This window comes from Pimephales promelas, chromosome 5, assembly GCF_988280905.1.
Source record: "Pimephales promelas chromosome 5, fPimPro1.hap1.1, whole genome shotgun sequence".
Taxonomy (NCBI): Eukaryota; Metazoa; Chordata; class Actinopteri; order Cypriniformes; family Leuciscidae; genus Pimephales; species Pimephales promelas.
The window spans coordinates 37,266,737-37,288,971 of NC_142773.1; the positions used below are offsets into that span (position 1 = coordinate 37,266,737).

Here is a 22,235-nt window from a genome sequence, read left to right on the forward strand (position 1 = left end):
CTCTTTTCATAAACTGTCAATAACTGTCACCTTAATTAATGTAAAATAGTCTTGAAATGTTTTTTAAAGCATTTTAAAGAATATAACAACATCCTTTTCATAAACCGTCAATGACAATCACTTGTAAAATAGTCTTGAAATGTTTTTTTTTAAAAGCATTATAAAGACATTTAAAGACTTATAAGCCAAATTTCTGTCAAAAAAGAGACTACTATCATCTTGATTGACTGTTATTTCAACGACAAAAGCCAAGTTATTTCCATTTCAACCTTTATTTACATGTGAATAATAAAATGAACAAGACAACCCCCTTTAAACTGTCTAACAGGCCTTATCCTTAAAACAAACCAAACATTTCTATACTAGATATTCTAATACATTGTCTTATAGGTATTTTTAAATGGCAAACCAAACACCCTATAAATGCATAGGAGCTGTATATAGATTGATATATAGTTGTAAAGTTTTAAATGAAATGTGCAAATATCATTGAATCATTCCCAAACAGTCTGCCTATAAAAACAGGTATATATCCATCAATATGTGTGAATCTGTGTATGTAGATTGAGAGAGACAGACAGAGAGACAAGAGGCAAATGCAAAAAAGGCACATCGTGTGCTGAGCCTCAGCAAGTGAATTTACAAACGTCCAACGCTGGCCCCAGAACATATAATGTAACTCATAACTCAGTGAAGAAATCTCACGTTTTACAGTAATATACTGAAAGTAATGCTGTACATGGAGACAAAAACATGTGTAGTATTTGTAAATAGTGCCTGAATTGTTAAATGGGGATCTCAATGTGGTGACTTTCTGAAACGAGAAGGGAAAAAAGACCACTCTCACAACCAGCACCCTTAAAAAGATGTCTTTGCAGCAACAAACAAGAGCCACTTTAAATGGTTCTTCTACAAAGCACAGCCAGCAAAAACATTTTAAGATGGGGCTGAAAAGTCTTCATGCGCCATGGAGCTTAATTATTGTCCATACAGACTTATGCGACTGTAAACAAGAGTTACATTAGTATTTCTTCAAACGATTAGTCACTGGGTATACGCAACAACTCATTACATTTGCTAATTGTTTTACAGGCCATTTGTTGTAGGCCCTTCTGACTGTTAATCATAGACATACAGTAATTAAAGATGAAAGGTGCATGATGGTCACAAGGTACTGATGGCAGCCTTGCAGGCAGAGCCGCCATTAAAAACAACTGAGGTGGGCTTGAAAAGATGCACATTTCAAATTACATCTAGCATTTAGCCTGAGCTGAGGGGGTCCGTCGGACAGAGGAAGAGCATGGGTACGAAAGGAGAGGGGCGTGTGAAGGGCAAGAGATAAGACATTACAATCACATTCTGTTTGCTTTGGTTTCAGGACACCGGCTCTGTTCAGCCCTCCTGTCCAAAGTCCTCTGTGAACTTTTTCAGCTTCTCCAGATCCTGCTCGTTGACGGTGGGCTTTGTGTTGGTGAGGGACCTCAGCATGTCCGACTGTGGGCACGGGCAGAGTAGAACGATGATTAAAGCAACATAACATTCTTGCAAATCTACACAAGTTAGTTTTTAATCAAATAAAATTCATTGTATCACTACCTTCTTATTTTTTTTACTTGAACTTTTTTTTAATAAATACTACTATTATTTCTATTAGAATATTTGTATATAAATACTATTATTCTGTTTGGTCCAACCATTAAAAGATACTGCATAATAGTCAATATACACACATATAAAAACTACCATTTGGTAGTGTATACTGTATATTTGTTATATAGTTTTGTTTGGAAAGATTGGGCTTAGTTAGATTTTTTTATGTTTTTGAATGAAGTCTGCATTTATTTGATCAAAAATACAGTAAAAACAGTCATATTTAATCATAATAATAATATAATACATAAGGGTTAATGTACTGGAATTGGATGTACATTCTCTTATTATATTATTATTATTATTAATTAAATAATTAAAATAATTTGTCTATTTTTTTACTATGATAAGATGATTTGATGCTCAAGATAATAATATGATGATTTGATGCTCAAGAAACATTTATTATTTTCAATGTTGAAAACAGTTGTGCTGCTTCTCATTTTTGTGGAAACAGTGATACATTTTTTCCAGGATTCATTTATGAACAGTAAGTTCAATGAATAGAATTTATTTGAAATAGACATATTTTGTAACAATATAAAGGACTTTACTGACATTTTAAAGATGCTCAATTTAATGCATGCTGCTTTTGTAGCTTGACACTGGAAATTTGCAGCACAGCATAACTTTTTCTTATAACCACCAATAATCACAATTAATGTGTACTGATGATGTAAGGGGGGAAAAAGAGAACTAAAAACATGCTTACCATGGAAACAATTGGCTCCAAAAGTTTCTCTCCAGGAACGTCCATCCAAGTCATTTCTATAGCCTGTGGATCACCTGGGGAGCAAGGGGTTAGGAGGTCATCCACTAAGACATTTGGATCATCTCTTGATGGTCCTCGTACCTTATGAAACAAAAAAATGGTTTCAGTTAGAAATGGAGGGTAATTAATTTTCAATTAATTAAAGGGATATTCCACTTTTAGGCTCATTTTACAACTCCCCCCAGAGTTAAACTGTTGAGTTTTACCACTTTTGAATCCATTCAGCCGATCTCCAGTTCTGGCGGTACCACTTTTAGCATAGCTTAGCATGCATCATTGAAGAGGACAAGACCATTAGCATTTCTCAAAAAAAAAATATGACCAAAGAGTTTCGATATTTTTCCTATTTAATACTTGACTCTTCTGTAGTTACATCATGAATTAAGACCGACACAAAATGTAAAGTTGCGTTTTCTAGGCTGATATGGCTAGGAACTATACTCTAATTCCCGCGTAATAATCAAGAAACTTTACTGCCGTACCATGAGTGCAGCAGGCGTAATGATATGACACAGCATCTAAAAATAGTCCAACTTGACATTTTCCGTCGGTCTTAGTGTACGATGTAACTACAGAAGAGTCAAGTTAGTTTAAATAATAGGTGAAAATATCAAAACTTTTTTTTTTTTTTTTTTTGAGAAATGCTAATGGTCTTGTCCACTTCAATGATATATGCTAAGCTATGCTAAAAGTGGTAGCGGCAGAACCGGAGATCGGCTGAATGGATTCAAAAACGGTAAAACTCAACAGTTTAACTCTGGGGGAGTTGTAAATTGAGCCTATTTCCAAAAAAAATTGGAGTATCCCTTTAATATGACACATTTCACAAGTTTTCTTTTAATCCATTGTGATGGTGTCTGGCAGGACTCACCCGTTTAAAGTGAGTGGCAGACTGAACCTTCCTGACGGGCTGCATGAGAGCATCTCTGACGATGACGCTGATGTCAGCACCAGAGTAACCATCCGTCTTCTTGCCCAGAGTCATAAAGTCTGATTCGGTGAGACAGTTAGGCGTGCTGCCCAGATTTAGCTTGAACATGAACCCGCGAGCGTGCTCTTCAGGCAGAGGGATGTAGATACGTTTCTCAAATCTAAACACAACAACAAAGATGAACAATGATCAAACACTTGCAGTTAAAAGTGCTAGATGGACATTGACACTCATTCATTGTTGTTACTATTACATTTTAAAACAATCGTCAAAACAAATTTTTAAAACAAATCATTCACACTTTATTAAGGCGTCCCATTTAAGTACTCAGTAATATTAATTCAAATGTATTTGCTATAGGGTTTGGTTTAGTGTGTTAGCTACATGTAATTATGCAAAACTTGCTATTATTATTACTACAGTAAGAACATGTAATATAAGTAACAAGGCCACTGTAAAATAAAGTGTTACCAACAAATCAAACATATGAAAAAGCACAAAGGTTTAGGAAATCATAGCTTATACATCACTACCTACGTCTAGGTTTATATATATATATATATATACACACTACAGTTCAAAAGTTTGAGGTTGGCAAGATTTTTTAAAAGACTTCCCTTATGTTCATCAAAGCTGACTATTAGATTTCGAAAATACAGTAAAAAAAAAAACACAACATTTCTATTTTATTATATTTTAAAATGTAATTTATTGCTGTGATGTCAAAGCTGAATTTTCATCATCATTACTCCAGTCTTCAGTGTCACATGATCCTTCAGAAATCATTCTAATATGATGATTTATTGCTTAAGAAACATGTCTTATTATTTTCAATGGTTTTCACAATTCTTTGAGGAATAAAAAGCATTAATTTGAAATAGAATTACTTGGAAAGATTTCTTTGTCGTCACTTTTTATCAATTTAACGCATCCTTGCTAAATATAAATTTAATTAAGTATTCATTTCTTTAAAAAAAAATAAAAAAATATTATCTGACCCCAACCCATACACAATTTCAAACATCCATGATTTCAAAATATTCCACATAAATAATAGCCTGGATGCCAGTCTGAACCAATTCGGTCTGGACTCGATCCATTGAGGAGTAATTATGATCGCTTCAGAAATCGTAGGGCCAAACAAATTGCCAGGGCGGGTTTTATACAATGATGTACAGATGATCTATATTTATGTAATCATTGCGTTATCAAAGAGCGCTTAACTGGTTTCCCTCAAAGACGGAGAATTGAGATGTATAGATTCCGCTATCCGTCTGTTTTAGAAGAAATCGACAGCGCATTAAATTTACGAACAGAGAACTGCAATCAAGGCATTTGTCGATCGGAAAGATGCGTTAGCCGTCCTTTCCATTGGATTCGGCAAAAGTTTAAAGGGGTGGAAAAATGCCATTTTCACAAGATGTAAAATAAATCTCTGATGTCCCCAGAGTGTGTGTGTGAAGTTTTAGCACAAAATACCCCACAGATATTTTTATATAGCAGGTTATAGTTGTCACTTTTTTAGGATTTGCAAAAATGCACTGTTTTGTGTCTGGCCCTTTAAATGCAAATGAGCATTCTCTGACTAGAATACGAGTATGACAAAGTCAGGCTACATAAATAAAATACCTGTACATCTTTCATAATAACATTCCACATGATTCATACTGATTCATGGTTTCTGGCTCATTAACAATCTACAAGACCTGAAAAACCTGTTCCTTGGTGATGTGACTCGAGTGATGTCATCAACACATGACGCGTCGCACTGGCACAGAGTTTAATGAGATAATCTTTAACTAATAGACTCATTCACTCCTCTCTGACTGATCTCTTTCAGTTTTCATCATGGTAATTCAGTCACTCATGGACACAAATTATTACCGTCTTCTGATGGCAGAATCCAACGTCCATGGGATATTTGTGGCTCCCAGTACCAGGATCCCTTCATTGTCAGTACCAACACCTATAAAGTCATGGATTTGGATTAGTATTATGAAACCTTCTTTAATCACTTATTTAAAAGTGATTAAATCTTAAATATGACAAAAGGGAATTTAACAAAAATTCAACAAAATATTCTTTCCATTCAAAATTATATGAATTGATAAAAATTGATGTATAATACATACAGTATATCTGTTTTATTAATACATTCAAATACAATTCTATCTGAAAAACACATCCTAGAGACAAAAATGAAAGTGATTTTGATAAGGTGATTGTACATCATCACTGCTGATTCAGACCGTTTCAGACAAACAAGCCATTTACTCATACATTTCATTTCTTTTACTCATTCATTTCATGTTTTATTAGGATTGGAAGTAAACTCTTCAAAAGCAGGATTTGACATCCCTGTAACAGACGGTCAAAACATATTCTCACCTTGCATCTGAACCAGAAACTCCGTTTTGATTCTGCGAGCTGCTTCACTTTCATTCTCGCTCCTGGAGCCGCAGAGTGAATCGATCTCATCTATGAAGATAATAGAGGGCTTGTGCTCTCGGGCCAACGTGAACAAGTTCTTCACCAGCCTATGTGGATAAAAGGACACGTTTAGACATCACGTGACACCATTTTAACAATTTAATCAGGTGACAAGCAACTTCAACAATCAGAAATGTAGATATTTCCAATATTCTGTATCATTCCCTAAAATTATACTGAATGTACAGCCATACGAACTAATTATCCACATTGAAAGGCACTTCATTTTTTATCCATTATTTTAAATGGCATATGTTGACAAAAAAATGTAATAGCCACTTTAAAATGATGATTCATTTTTTATGGCATATCACTTTACAAACAGCTTATTATTACAAATATATTAAACATATTTCAGATGTTCACTTTCTAGCAAACTCCCAGACTCTTAGCTAAAGGTAACCATCACCATTCCTCACAAGACTCACTTTTCACTCTCTCCCAGCCATTTGGATACCAGGTCCGAGGAGGAAATAGAGAAGAAGGTGGAATTGTTGGCTTCTGTCGCTACGGCTTTGGCCAGGTAAGATTTGCCTGTTCCCGGAGGCCCGAACAGAAGGATACCCCTCCATGGAGTTCTTTTACCTGAGACAGAAACAACCTGTATCATTATCCGTCATGAAGTATTGCTATAGTTGTAGTTTTGGATACACCCACAACCATCAATTATCCCTTTACACAAGGTTCAAACTACTGAGCAAAGCACAAGACAGACACTTAGGCCCTGTTTACCTGGTATTAAGATAGATGCGTTTTGGTCGATCGGATCACAAGTGGACAACGCTAAACACAGGTGTAAACGGGGTCTAAAACGTTTTTTATGAACACGGTCGTGTTCATATGTAAATTGTGTGAGCTTATTTCATCCGTTAGATCGAAAGATTTGGGAAAAACTCATGCGTTTACCCACCCACAGACCCTCCCCTGGAAGAAATCAGGACAGAAGTGGTTAAAAGTAGACAAAAAAAAGACACCAGGTGTAAACAGGATTGTGTTTCCCTCGTATAAATGTGATCCGATCAACCGAAACAGATCTTAATACCAGGTGTAAACAGGCATCGATGAATGTTAAATACTTAAAACTTTCAGAGTGTTACATGAAAGCATTAACCCATTCCTTTATATTCTTAATCCAGACAGGAAAAAGCCACTTGCCTGTGAAGAGATGTGGGAATTTGATTGGCAGAATGACGGCTTCTTTCAAAGCTTCTTTGGCGCCCTCCAACCCGGCGACATCATTCCATTTAATGTTCGGTTTCTCCATGACAATGGCTCCTGTGACAGAAGAAACAGTCTTTGAATCAGTCAATACGTTTTAACAAAGATTTGTTGGAATTTAAAATGAAGAAACATCAAATGTATTAACAAAAAATGACTGTTTTTGCTTAGTTTTTACTTGTGAACGTGAAAAATAAAATTCGTAGTATTTAGAAGAAATTGTCTGAATGGGGAATAACTAACCTGAGAGTTGATTCTGAAATTTCTTTTTCTCTGGGTCATCTCCTTCTCCATCGCTCTCATTCCTAGGGTTAAATACACAATGTGAAATGCGCGCAAAAAGCCGCTTTACAGACACTATGGGTATGAGATCTCTCTTTTCTTATTACACTTAATATGACACACAAAAAAAAAACACACAGAAATTGTTTACGAGGACTCTTGTAAATGCAGTTTTGAATGTAAAGAGTTGTGAGAAGATGGGATGTGCGTCAGGTCCACGCCATGTGCGTCAGGTCTTAAAGTGACCGCAGCCTAATAAACCTGCTTCTGTTCGTCTCATTAATGTTACAAAAGAAAAAAAGAAAATGCTCTTGCTAAATTTAGTTACTTTAATTCAAATAATCATTATTTAATTCATACATTGAAGACCATGCAATGTTATTTAATATTTCATTACAATTTTTAAGTTTTTCTGTAATTTCAGTATTTATTACCTGAACCTACAAATTTTTTTTTATTTCATTACTGTTCATTATATTTTTTCTATTGGATTTATTTGTGCTATCGCTGGTAGTTTGTTTATTTATTATTATTGTATTACTGATTGTTTACTTGTTTTTTTAAATGTTTGAAATGTATATTAGTTAGGCAAATAGTTTTAATATGTTGTGGTATAAAATTGGAACCGAGAATGGTGAGAAAAAAATGTGATTGCAACCTTATTTATTAAAATACAAGACAACTTCCATTTAATAGAGACATCAATAGCGGTTTTGCTGTCTGTTATATTAGCCTTCATTCATAGTATTTTTCTTTGTTCAATGCCATCTTTTTACTAAATATTAGTGCTGACAATCGATTAAAATGTACTAATTAATTGCACATTTCTCTGTAATTAATCGCAACTAACATTTAAAGTTTTTAATATATTTTTATATCGACAATTTCACATTTAATCTCCAAATCAATGTAGAAACAACAAAGACAATATATTTTAAATATTTGATCTTATATCTAAGAAATATCCATAAATTAAATAAAGTTATAACAATTCAGTTTAAATTAAATATAGATACATTTTTAAAGCTACTAAAGTTTTTTTAAGTTGAGAGCAGTGAGGGATTTTCTATTTTACTTTTGTTTTTTGATCAACATGATACACAGAAGCAGTTTTATTAGACTGCTTTTAGACGTGTGCGTTAAAACAATCTTTTTTACAGCCCTAATAAATATTTTCTAAATAGAATAAAATATTGATGTTATTTCTACATGAATTTGGAGACTCAATGTGAAATCATGTATTACAAAATAAAAAATCTATGACAAATTTGAATGTTAGGTGTGATAAATGTGGCTCAGTAGCTGCTAACATATCTTTGTATTGACGTGAACACACAATAGCAGTTAGGGATATGCAAAACTACTATTTTAAATAAATATGGGTTATCTGAATGGATCAGATTATATGCATATCAGATTATATGCATTTTTAAGTAGGGCATTCAGACTGTTATTGTTCAGACTATATCAGACTGTTATGTTATTGTGCACAGAAACAATAGTCTAATTTTTGTCATTTTGATATTTAGCCAATTCACAGAAATCGAGCACACATTTCAAATGTATGCAAATAAGTTTCTGTATTTATTCAGTCACACCCACCCTTTGTCACTGGACTGGGACTCCTTCACTGGTTTCGAAGGGGCTTTGTCTTTCTTCTTCAAGAACTCTTTCAGCTTTTCAGCCCGGTCTAAATATTCGGCACATTTGGCCCGGATACTTTGTTTGGCCTTATCACCATGTGCTTCATCTTTGTAAAAAATAATTATAAAATAAAAAAACGAGTTAAAGACATTAAAAGCCTTCCCTATTGTGATGTATTCTGCTTAAAGGAGTAGTTCACATTTAAAAAAACCTCCATCATCCATGTCATCCAAGATATCCACGTCTTTCTTTCTTCAGCCGAAAAGAAATTAAGTTTTTTGATGAAAACATTCCAGGATTATTATATATAATGGACTTCAATGGGAACCAAACGGTTTAAGGTCCACAAAACAGTTTCAGTGCAGCTTCAAAGAGCTTTAAACAATGAATAAGGGTCTTATCAAGAGAAAAGATCGCTCATTTAAAAAAAAAAAAAAGTTTAAGTTTTATAAGCTCAAATGGTTGTCTTTCTCTGTTCAGTGATGCGCGTTTGTGACTCTCCTGTTCGAACTCGTTCATCAAAATGAACTAATCTTTTAAAGTCAATTCGTTCATTTCGTTCGTTGAATGAACCAAATGAAACAAAAGAGAGTTTGAACAGGAGAGTCACGAACACGCAACACAGAACAGAGCAAGGCGAGCATTTGAGCTTATAAAACTTAAACTTTTTTATTTATTTTTTTAATGAGCGATCGTTTCGCCTGATAAGACCCTTATTCAACATCTGGAATAGTTTAAAACCATTTGAACAGTTTGGAGTTTGCACTGAAACTGTCTTTTGGACCTTGAACCATTTGGTACCCAGTGAAGTGCATTATATGGAGAAAAATCCTGGAATGTTTTCTTCAAAAACCTTAACTTCTTTTTGACTGAATAAAGAATGACATGGACATCTTGGATGACATGGGGGTGAGTAAATTATCAGCAAAAGTTTTTTAAAAAAAATTGAACTACTCCTTTAACATACTAAATTATATAAATTAGAATGTGTAACTATTAAGCAACAATCAAACTATTACAGTCTGGATAAAAACAAATAATATGACAGGAATAATATAGTTTGTCCTTAGCGAAAATCATTCTTCTTGATGGATGATCTACACAAATTTCTGATGCATACTTACATTTGACAACATGTAGGAAATAATGAACAGCACTCTCATATAAACGCAGGGCCTCTCCATAGTTTTCGGCCTTATCCTCCTGAGATGCCCTACTGGCCAGATCTATAGCTTTCTGAGGGGTAAATATCATATTATTGTTAGTTAATGCAGTTTTATTGTCTTAACATTGACTGTATGGTGGATTACAATCATAGTTATGTACATGCAAATAAATTAGACACTTCAGCAAACCCTCATTCTCAAACCAACTGAAATGAAGGATCAGTCCTCTATATGCTTAGGAGTTCACCACAACAATGAGCCTAAAATGAATAGGCGTATTCATAAATACAGAACTAATTTAGATCTAAACTTCACACAAGACACAATCAATGGTCAAACCCAACCGTATAGTTAAGCTCATCTGATCTTAACCTGACTTATTAACGATCAAAATATCATTTATAATCTCACGTACAATTAATTCAGCCTGATTACTACCATAACATGTTTGTTAGTGTATAAATTGAACAAGTAAAAGATCAAACATGATGGGTTGGGTTCTAATAAGAGATGAGCGATAATTTCTCCATGTTTACTACAAAATCATTGCATTCAAACGTATGAATTTAGAAATCGCTCACAACTTAGTATTGACCGTAATTAAATCCGTAAGTTAACACTTTTGCAGTCAGTTGAAAACGTATGAGCTAATTTGTTTGCTAACTTACCTGTAAGTTGTTGGTAGCCATGATAGTGACTGAAAAAGATCAAGAACGTACGACGTGTTTCGGAAATATAAAGACAGTGTTATATTAACTGTCACAAACACGATTTAACAAACAAACAAAAGGGACTGTAAATATATGTTTTTTTTTAGTGATTAGTTTTGGGATCGTTGAACAACAGAGGAAAAACAACTTCCGCATTAAAATGTCGAATGTCACTTCCGCCTCGTCGCTCACGTGTTCCAAAAATGTCATGCGTCATAGGTGTAAGACAAGCCTCTTTGGCGCGACACGGAAAAATGCCTATGGTTATTGGTTTCAGGAACACAAAAATAAAGGAGTAATTCTTACGTAATAGAAGTTGTTGTTATTGTGGGTAAAAACAAAAGGATTCTCTCAAGCTGATGCCACCCAAACATGAGAAAGTGTAACTGCCTGAAGCCTATATCAGATTGTGTACAAATCATCATCAACCATTTGATTGTACTATTGAATTTACAATGATTACAGTTACTTGATAACAATTTATTGGGGAGACTGAGACTAGGGAATCTATAATCTATGGGCTTTTTTCTTCTTCTAATATCTATTAGGTATATAAGTGAACGCAATAAAACCAAAATGACTAATTTTAATTGTGTCAAATTTTCAAACATCTGAACAGAAGATATTATTTTTAATCCAATTTAATAATGTAATGTTTGCCAAAAAACACATTTTTTACATTACATTAATTCTAATTAATTATGCCTCAGGCATTTTTTCCCTCAACTGATTGGACACATTTGCTCTCTAGACTATAACAGACTAATGACCAGTTAACCAGTTACGATGTGACAACATATCCCGTATAGTGGTTAATGTAAACTATATTTCCCAGCCCACTCTGAGAAGTGTGATAACTAACTTCAGTCTCATTACTATTATTATATTGGCTTCTGTATTAATCCTAGAAATCTGAGCATTCACAGCTACACAGAAAGGCTAGTGTGTTACTATAGTGATAGCTACCAAAAGACTGAAGTCATCAGCAAGCTAACTGAGCTTTAAACAAGTGTTGCTATTGTCAAACTGAAAGGTCACCTACCATCATGAGTCATAACCTTGCTTACACATTGCCAGATATTATATTGCAATATGACAGGCTAGTAATAATATGAATATTGTAGGCTATGCTTATTTCTTTTAGAATTATGTTGTGACATATTACAAAAAGTCACCGCAGCAAACAACAAGTTATGGAACAGACAACAAATAGAATGTAGTATAACAAGACAATGGATATACAAAATGATGAAAGTATAAAAAGTGTAAGTGATCCACTGCCTTATAATAAACATAAAATCAAAGTAGACCCTTTATAATTTCTTAATATGCAATTTCTTAAAGGGGTCATTTTACAAGTTGATTGTACTGAAATGTGTGTTGGCAGTGCCTGTACACAACCATCATATAATGATGATAAAAATCCATCCAGTGTTTTGGTTTTAATCTCCTTATATGTTTTACCCTGCCTCAAATCGAGCCGTTCGATTTTATGACGTCACTAAATCGGACGCCCCTCCCATGATTGTTGATTGACAGCAGCGTTTCAACACACCCCGGCCTGAGCGAGCCATTCTCTCATCATAGTCCATCATTGTTGATACGCTGGAGCCGAATGGTGTCTAAGCGATTGTGGTGTTCTAGTCTTGGGTGTAATAATGAACACAGCAGTCAATATGATGCTCCTAAATCCCAACCGCTGAAGACGCCATGGCTGAGTTTTGTTTTCGAAGCAACGTTAATGCTTTCATGTTTGCACAAATCATTTCTCACCAGACCGCTTTATAAACGAGGGTCAGTATAAGGCTGGATTTGCTAAGAAGCTGCTCCTGAAAAAAGAATCGGTGGCAACTATTCATGTCCCTGCTGCACCTCCAGAAGAAGTGAGTGTAAAGTTTAATTAACCTTTATATTAATCTTTGCAAATCGCGAAAAAAAGTTGTTGATGACCTGTAACATCAATCTGTCAACGAACTAACCTATACAGCAGTAAACACACAGCGTTCATATCTCACTACTCTACCCTGCCAGTACATACAAAAATGGCTCAAAGTGACATTGTGTTAACCAACCATTCAGAAACGCCTTGTGTGTTGTTCAAATGTTCGAGCCTTAAAGGGATACTCCACTTTTTTTTTGGAAATAGGCTCATTTTACCACTCCCCCAGAGTTAAACAGTTGGGCTTTACCGTTCTCAAATCCATTCAGACGATTTTCGGATATTTAGAAGAATATCGGTAAACAGACAGGTTCTGGTCTCATTGACTTCCATAGTAGAAAAAAATATACTCTGGAAGTCAATGAGACCAGAAACTGTCTGGTTACCGATATTCTTCTAAATATCAGAAAATCGGCTGAATTGATTCGAAAACGGTGAAACTCAACTGTTCAACTCTGGGGAGATGTAAAATGAGCCTATTTCCAAAAAAAGTGGAGTATCCCTTTAACTGTCGAAACTTCTTTGGCCGTCACCTTGTTCCTGTGTAACTGATTCGGTTGCACAGATGTGTCCTCAGAGACTCCCGCTGCCATTCTTTCTCTAAATTAGGGTGTCTCAAACTGAGTCCTGGAGGGCTGCTGTCCTTCAGAGTTTAGCTCCAACCCTGATCAAACACACCGGAGCAAGCTAATAATCAAAGTCTTCAGGATTACTAGAAACTCACAACCTAGACCAATGGCTGAGTTTCAATATCTGTTATAATCTATGATAATGCTGTCAGATCTGGTGGGTAATTAGGATGACAAAGACTAAACTTTTTACTTGCAAAAGAACCAGACCTAAACAAAAAGCCAACACTCTGAAAATAAACTAAAGCAACAAAAATACCCCACGGTGAAAAAGCATGTAATGCGTCACTGTCTAAGCAACAGACTCCGGTCAGGATACAAAGTAAGACTCCTACCTGCTCATCACTACCGGAGACCCCCAGGGCTATGTCCTGAGTCGCCTGCTGTTTATCTTTCTAACACACAAACATCACACAAAAAAATCACATAATTTCATTTGCAGACCATTTCAGTTCACAGAGAATATGGATCCTGCTTTCTTTCAGTAAAACAAAAAAATATTAGAGACTGAGGTCAAAGGTTAAAGCAGTTCACAACCCCATCAAAGCAACGTCAAATTCAAATATTTAAAAAATAATAATATAATACATTTAATATACAGTGATCTCTAATCCCACTACATTTTGGCTTCCAGGAACAGTAAATGAGAAAAGCAAATGTTGCTAGTTGGACCCTTATACCACACTGCCATTAGGCCATGTTTAAAATGTTCCATTTGATTTTAAACTACTTTAGTGTGTCCAGTGGTTTTGCAGACCACATATCGTTTTCCCTTCAGCATTTTATTTACTTAGCTTAATTTTCCCACTGCATGTTTTTCAGTCCATGATACAGAATGATGCTGCCACCATGCTTCAATGCACTGTTGGTGTTCTGTTAAATTGTTAGTCAAAATGTGTTTTTTACTATTTGACCAAAGTAATATTAGTGACCAAAGATGTGTTAGTGTCTAGTATTTGTTATTAAACAGGAGACAGGCAGTTTATCAAGACTGTACATAACAAGGAAACAGCACACCTTTCTAAATGATCATGTCTTCAGAATTTCTAAGTTGTCACACAATAAAGTGGGACTGCTTGGACATATTCATAAATACACAAAGAGACTGTGATAAATTGATAGTAACCTCTTTGTTATCAAGATAGACTTGAAGCTCTTCTGCTCTGTCAAGATACTGCTTACACTTATCTCTGATCTTCTGATTCCCCTCCTTACCCTGTGGTTCACCTGAATGTATGGAAAACAAAGGGTTAAATTTGCAAGAAAATGACAAGACAGCTTTGTAAACTCTATATATTTTGCACTCACGTTTTACTACATGCAGAAAATATTTCACTGCATGTTGATAAGATTTAACAGCCTCCTCATAATTTCCATCCTGGTCCTCCTTTGAAGCTTTGTTGGCTACAGCTATAGCTTTCTGTGAAATGAAGCATGTGCAATTTGCTTATATTAACATTTAAGACATTTTGGAGATCTGTACATCTTAAGACACTATGCAGAGATTTTAAAGTGAGTACATAGATAAAGCATCACTACACAGCATGTAGTTTAATATTTAAATATGAATGCTATATAACAATTATGTAACTAGCATGGTTGTGTCGAGTCAATCAATAATATGAAGTGATTTGTGACTAGAAGTACAAATGTATCAGTGACACTTAACTTTAATCGGTATTAAAATTATAATGAATCTGATAAGGCACATAAGTGAATAATAATGAATTCATATTATTATGATTCTTATAGAGATTCAGATTATTATTTATTTAAAAATCTCAAGACATAAATGTCAAATGGCTTTTGGCATCATTATATTGAATATCATATTAATAAATGTGTCCGTGTAATGATTTACTAGATGAAAATAATGAAAACACACGAAAATGCTGTTAAATTCACCAGTGAATATGGCAACCAGCTCTTTATAAATGTTTAATTTCGGGGATGACTGGCGTTTTGAAAATGCTTTTCATGTAATCGTCACGATCAAACAGCAAAATTGTTCCTGATATCTCGATATGTCAATAATATCCAGAGTTAGTATGGTCGCCGCTCAAAAAATATAAAGCTGCCTAGGTGCCTGTCTGCCTTTGCCAGCATTTGAAGGCATCCTATGAGCTTTCGAAACTACTAATAGTTAACGTTACTTGCTGTCTAAACAGGCAACTCACTAGGTTTTGAAACACATCCACTGTCTTTAAGTTGAACTGCGTACTCAAAGATATCTTAAATTACTCCAACTTCAACTTTATTCTTAAACAATGAACATGGTTGCGAGAGTGGTGAATGAGAAAGTGGTTTCTAGACTTTTACGAAGAAAATGATTACGGCATTACAAATCATAACACTTGATGAATTCACATTGCCATCACATTTATTGATGATTTCTGAACAGGTATATTTACCTGTAAATTTGTAGGCTCCATGTCACGCTGATTTGTTGTGTGTCCAATCGGTCACTGCTAAGTTTCGGTAGTTTGTCGGGTTTTTGACTGTATCGAGTTTGTTGACACCCACTCGACTCATAGATCAGGCATGATAACGATTGAGGGACAACACGAGAAACAGCGCCCTCTACATTTCTTAAACTCATTATCATTATATCATTAACATCATTATATCAAAATCTGAATATCATTATAGCTAAAAAAACTGATTTGTTTGCTAGTTCATACCCTATGGTTCATACTAGAATGAATGTTGTTTGCTTAGTTTGTTTATCTGTTGATTAATACAACTGGTGAAACAGATACTCAAATATTTGTTATATTATATTTATTTATAGTTGTATAAATTGAAAATATATTTTATTTCAACATATAAACACCAAAATATGTGTATCATAATAGTCAAAGGGCAATAAAAAGTTTTGCAATATTTGAAATTAATTTAGTAAGTTTAGATAATTTAGGCCTTTTTATAGACAGGGTTTAGATTAAGCCAAATATCTACATAGCTTTTATAAACATGCCTTAATAAAAAAACATTATGGTGTGCATCTTGAGACAAAACAATATCACTTTTAAGATATGTAAGTGCAATTTGCTTTCAGTTAAAACATCTCAAATATGCAATTTACATTTTAGTCTGGGACTGGTTTCAGCCATGCTGTTGATACAACTGAAAATTAAAGGATAGATGTACATTCTGGCCAATAGGTGCCACTGTTGATAAGCTGATGAAAAATTGAAACTAACTTTCCAAAACAGAAAGTCAACTGAAAACGAAACTTATAGACCCAACTCACAATCACCTCATAATCAGTTTGTGTTGAAACAAAGAAAGTTCTTAAAGCTTGGATGTTATTCAGGGAGGGATTCAGTAAATGGATTTTAAGAAGCCATTTTGTTTATGGTTGAAAGAGTGGTCTGTGTTAAAATGACACAACTCACACATTTCTACAAGAAGAAAAAAAATGACTGTCACAGACATATAACTAAACAGAATTTAATATCAAGTCCTCTAAGGCGGGAAATGTGGGACATCTTTACAGTGGCTACAGCACAGTCCTGCAATGGCACTTGCCCAAGATGACTTGTAAAACTATGCAGAGTATTTAACACAACATATAACAGATAAATGTGAACAGACATAATGGAAACAAAGCATCTTGCACTTAGGCATCTGGCTGTGAACCTAAGATTCCACATGTGAGCTTTGATAACCAATCACATTACAGCCTTGACCCCATTTCGTTCAGAATTCAACAGTCAATCACTTTTTTGGGTTGTAAATTATATAAATAAATAAAAAATGTTTAGGAGCAAACATATTGATGATTAGGTTAGCTGATGAAGCTTTTTCCTCACAAAAGCAGTTTATTCAGCCTCTCCTCCATTAAGAAAAATGGCCTCTTGTCTCCTTCCCTGCATACTGCAGCGTTAGCAGGCGTGATGTAAATCACGTGATGATGTCAAGTGACTTTGGTAAGACCTTGGTTAGCAGGTTCTAGTGTGATTATTTGGGGTTGGAGCTAAACTCTGGAGCCTCCAGGAGCAGGATCTGAACAGACTTTGAGGAGATGATGGAACGTCTGCAGTACGAACGTTTTGGCTCTTTCAGGTCAGGAAGCATCAGCTCATCTGCATGATTTGGCACTAGAGCCGCAGGGTTCCTGTCACATGGTTTATCCTCCAGCCAGTGTCTGTCCAGCTGTTTGTTGTCCAGAGGAACGCACAGACCTCCACAGGGTCAAGTCTGTAACGGTCAGTAGTGGTTTTAATTTCATTTTGTATCTCACTATTTTCCTTGTTTTTCTTCGGTTGTCATGGTTGCTAGCTTGTGTTCATTGGTTGATCAATATGCCTTCTTCATCACTGCTGATCTCCGCCCAACTCCAACTCTTCTTCATCACTGTTGGTTCCACCCAGCACAAAGTCTTCTACCACTGGTTTCATCCCAAACACATTCGTTCATACTGACTGCAGGAATGTCCACCAGAGTTGTTGCCCGTGAATTAAATGTCCATTTCTCTACCATAAGCTGTCTCCAAAGGTATTTCAGAGAATTTGGCATTACATCGAACAGAACACGTGTAACCACACCAGCCCAAGGCCTCCACATCCACACTCTCAGAAAAAAAGGTACAAAAGTTGTCACTGGGGCTGTACCTTTTTAAAAAGTAAACTTTTGTCCATTTTAGGTGCTAATAAGTACATTTCAGGTGATTTTAGGCCGTAATATGTACATTTTAGGTGGTAATATGTACATTTTAAGGTGTTAATATGTACATTTTAGGTGCCAATATGTACATTTTAGGCCCTAATGTGAACATTTTAGGTGGTAATATGTACATTTTAGGTATTAATGTGTACATTTTAAGTGTTAATATGTACATTTTTAGGTGCTAATATGTACATTTTAGGTGCTATGTCCATTTCATGAGCTAATATGTACATTTCAGGTGGTAATGTGTCCATTTTAGGTGCTAATATGTCCATTTAGGTGCTAATATGTACATTTCAGGCCCTAATATGTACATTTTAGGTGCTAATATGTACCAGAAAGATACCAATATGCAGCCTTTGGGTACAAAAGTGTACCTTTTAAAAAGGTACAGTCCAAGTGACAGCTTTTGTACCTTTTTTTCTGAGAGTGCAGCATCTTCACCTCCAAGATCATCTGAGACCAGCCATCCGGACAGCTGCAGCCACAATCGGTTTGTATAACCAAACAATTTCTGCAAAAACTGTCAGAAACCGTATCAGGGAAGCTCATCTGCATCCATCTGTCCTCATCGGGGTCTCGAACTGACTGCAGTTTGTTGTCGTTACTGACTTCAGTGGTGTTCTCTTCACGGATGAATCCCGGTTTTCACTGTACAGGGAAGATGGCAGATAGCGTGTATGGTTTTGTGTGGGTGAGCAGATTGCTGATGTCAACGTTGTGGATCGTGTGGCCTATGGTGGCGGTGGAGTTATGGTATGGGCAGGCGTATACAGTAAAACAGATTTACTGTTTTACCTATTTCACTGAATTGTAAAAATATTGGTGTCTGTCAGCCAAGAGACTGTGTAGGCTACTCAATGAGTTATGTCAAGCTTATAGATTAAATGTATGTTGTATAAATAGTGCTAATAAACAGCTGTTTAAATAGTGTTCTCAATTAAAAGGATTAGCAATTTGTACCCAAAACAGTATTCTTACAGTACGTCATGATTTAACAAGCGAGTTGACTGACTGATTGATTTTAAGGTACCTTTATTGTCAGAAAGGGAAATGAATGGGTTAATCCAATAATCTCCACAGAATAGATCATGAGAGCACTTTGAGTTTAAGCTCTCTTGACCATGTAACCTTGTTATAAAAGATTTGCGGTCACATCATCTGGATGAGGAAGCTGCTATGACTCACGTTGAGGGACGAGGAGGACAATTTTCTGCTTTGCTGCCACCGACTATCCGCTAGCAATGAATAAATCTGCTGCTGTCAAACCTTCAAATAGATTAGAGGGGAAATGAAGTGGAAACTGTCAATTCTATTCATTTTCAATCTTTATTGTTTCAGTGTGAAAGGTACAGTTGTTTGAAGAGGAGTTTGAGTAGTCCAAGTAGAAACAGAAGAATGAGAATCCAGTGCTCAGTGTGTTGCAGGTGTTCTGTATGCGTAGTGTGCTGTTTAATTTGCTGCAACTCTACCAGCCGATTTTCCGATATTTAGAAGAATATCAGTAACCAGTTTCTGGTCTCATTGACTTCCATAGTATACATATTTTTTCCTGCTATGGAAGTCAATGGGACCAGAAACTGTCTGGTTACTGGTATTCTTCAAAATATCGAAAAACCAGGAGAAAGATGGCCAGGGTACTGATCACATTTGTGAACTACCACAGTCCTGCTGCAGGAGACATGAGAACTGCAGATGTGAACAGAGCAATAAACTGTAATGTCATGATACATAAGACATTGCTACAGTAAGACAGGAAGGACAGCTGATCGTCCTTTGGCCAAACCATGTGTAACCATGAGTCCCCCCACAGATGTGTTCAAGAACTTGCAAATGCCTTGGTGGAAGAATGGAGGAACAGCTCACAGCGGGAGCTGGCAAATCAGTCCATGAGGATGAGATGCTTTGCAGGACCTAAAGTAGTAGTAGCCTATATAACGTATCAATATAGTATGTATTGAACATTTTCACTATCAGTGCTGCAGCGAATTAGCTCAAAAAAGGAAATATATAATTTATAACTAATCATACTGGTTATGATCAATTGTTGCCTACATATTCTACTACAAATCACCCAAAAAGGAATACATTTTATACATGGATAATTAATCAATCATAAATATATAGATAGGCTAGATCAATTTTCAGAATAACCTTTCACAGAATTCATTTTTACATCGAATACTCTTTTCGTCCACCGAACCGAGAGTACATTTATATTTATTCATTTAGGTGACACTTTTATCCAAAGCGAATTGCTATATATGTCAGAGGTCGCACGCCTCTGGAGCAACTAGGGGTTAAGTGTCTTGGTCAGGGACACATTGGTGTCTCGCAGTGGATTCGAACCTGGGTCTCTCACACCAAAGGCATGTGTCTTATCCACTGCGCCATCACCACACCACCTACAATCTTCTAATCAACTCTCAAGAAAGGTTATTCTTCTGGTCATTTTAGGCCAAAAATATGATTATAAAATTGTACAAAAAAAACTTCAACATGTAACCACTAATAAGATAAAATTGTCTTTAATCCTTTTTACTCAAAAACTATGGCAAACATACTTTACTTTAATGGAACTTTATTTTAATATGACTTTTGAATCAAAGTCTTATATTTACTTATAACTATAACTTGACATCTAATCCTCTTGTCTCATGTTCCCCTGTAGGCATCAACTTGCTAGAAACAGAGATGATAATGTGGGCATGATGAACCACTTTAATAATCAGCCCTGCTTGACTCTTAATTCGAAAACGGTAAAACCCAACAGTTTAACTCTGGGGGAGTTGTAAATTGAGCCTAGTTCCAAAAAAAGTGGAGTGTCCCTTTAAGGACTGCTCCACAGGTGCATGTGCAATAATTGTTTATGGTTCATTAAACAAGCATAAAAACTATTGTTTAAACACTTTCCAATGAAGATCTGTAAAACTTACCTAGATTTTTACAAAACCATCTTTAAAATACATTATCCTGAAAAGGGGACATTTCTTATATTTTTTGAGTGTGTATTCAAAATTTCAAAATACAGCCCCAGACTCCTCTACGCAAATCACAAAACCCCAAGCTGAAGCTGAGCTTTGAGCTATATGGCATTTGAGCAGGTGACATTCAATTTGACTCTCTTTCAAAATAATAATTGAAAATGTTAACCTAATTTACATAATAATTCAGACTCATCTGAACTGTTCATTTGAAATAAATCATGCGGAAGACAGCCCATATGGCGTTTGTCAAAGTAGCACTGAATAATTCTCCAATCGTGAGCAAATAGATTCTTCCCGGACGACCACTTGGCTATAGTGTCCCTGTCACATCGCAATTCGGAAGCTGGTCAGGAGGATTTAGGGCACCAAGAACTGAGCCAAAACAGACAGGCACTTGAGGAAAACTTCCTCCAGGCCCACTATAGACATCAGAAGTCAAAGTCATCCTTCAGCTAAACAACAATCCCTGCCACACAGAGTTTCAAACGCTGAACCTCTTTTAGATGCCCAGCAAAAGCCTGAAATTGAACCTTTCTATTTTAAGACATTTAGCACATACTCATTGGACAAAACTTGCTCAGGACATGTCTATAGCACAATTAAACATGAATAAAGCTTCTGGGCTCAATTACAGTGACCATAGTCATATTGAGCTGTGAAGAGATATAAGATTTCCTGGACAGCTTGCTTTGAGTCCATCACAGTCACAGTCTAAAAGTCTCTCTCAAAAGTGACCTCTCAAAGCATAGAGTCTCAGCATGGGTTTTCCTTTTGTTTGTGCTGAAGTGCTGGAGAGTTTCCAAAACACTGTCAGCCAGCAAGCTTCCTTTTAGGGTTGTTAAATATCATAAAGAGTCCTCCATTTTTGTTGTAACAAACTTTGGAGTGATATGTCGTCAATTATTATTGCAGAAGGTGTGACTTTCTTTTTCCTGCATTCAAAATTTGATTAATTGATTCAAATGATTCTTTCTTCCCCTTGTGGAATTTGTTTTGGGGTTTTGAAAGCAAAGACAAGTTAAATGAAGAAGAAATGATCAAGGTTATATCTATCTACACTATCTAGGTCACTAATTTGTGACATTGAGCGTGTGAACTCCTTTGAACAAAAAATAGATTTCCTTTCTTCTCTGGAGCATTTTCAAA

General features: G+C 35.5%; 1 protein-coding gene across 3 annotated transcripts; it reads right to left on the reverse strand.

Moving 5' to 3' along the window:
• Positions 1 to 253: 253 nt before the first annotated feature.
• vps4b (vacuolar protein sorting 4 homolog B) lies at positions 254 to 15,985 on the reverse strand. Of its 3 annotated transcripts, XM_039676847.2 has the most exons (14): positions 15,843 to 15,985; positions 14,740 to 14,851; positions 14,558 to 14,658; positions 13,767 to 13,826; positions 10,112 to 10,223; positions 8,946 to 9,093; positions 7,305 to 7,366; positions 6,999 to 7,118; positions 6,272 to 6,428; positions 5,742 to 5,890; positions 5,238 to 5,319; positions 3,294 to 3,513; positions 2,363 to 2,503; positions 254 to 1,494 (listed from the first exon to the last, which is right to left on the reverse strand). In XM_039676847.2, the coding sequence occupies exons 1-14, from the start codon at positions 15,861 to 15,863 to the stop codon at positions 1,393 to 1,395; spliced, it is 1,587 nt and encodes a 528-aa protein (XP_039532781.1). In that variant the 5' UTR covers positions 15,864 to 15,985; the 3' UTR covers positions 254 to 1,392. The 3 variants fall into 3 exon arrangements, with proteins under 3 accessions (XP_039532781.1, XP_039532782.1, XP_039532783.1); XM_039676848.2 differs by lacking the exon at positions 13,767 to 13,826; XM_039676849.2 differs by lacking the exons at positions 13,767 to 13,826; positions 14,558 to 14,658; positions 14,740 to 14,851; positions 15,843 to 15,985 and adding an exon at positions 10,822 to 11,079.
• Between the last annotated feature and the right edge of the window lie 6,250 nt (positions 15,986 to 22,235).

Coding starts and splice junctions, on each gene's coding strand:
- vps4b (XM_039676847.2), bottom strand. CDS start 15,863: ATGGAGCCTACAAATTTACAG. Junction 14,852..15,842: donor TGGAGCCTACAAATTTACAG/GTAAATATACCT, acceptor TTCATTTCACAG/AAAGCTATAGCTGTAGCCAA. Junction 14,659..14,739: donor TTTTCTGCATGTAGTAAAAC/GTGAGTGCAAAA, acceptor CCATACATTCAG/GTGAACCACAGGGTAAGGAG.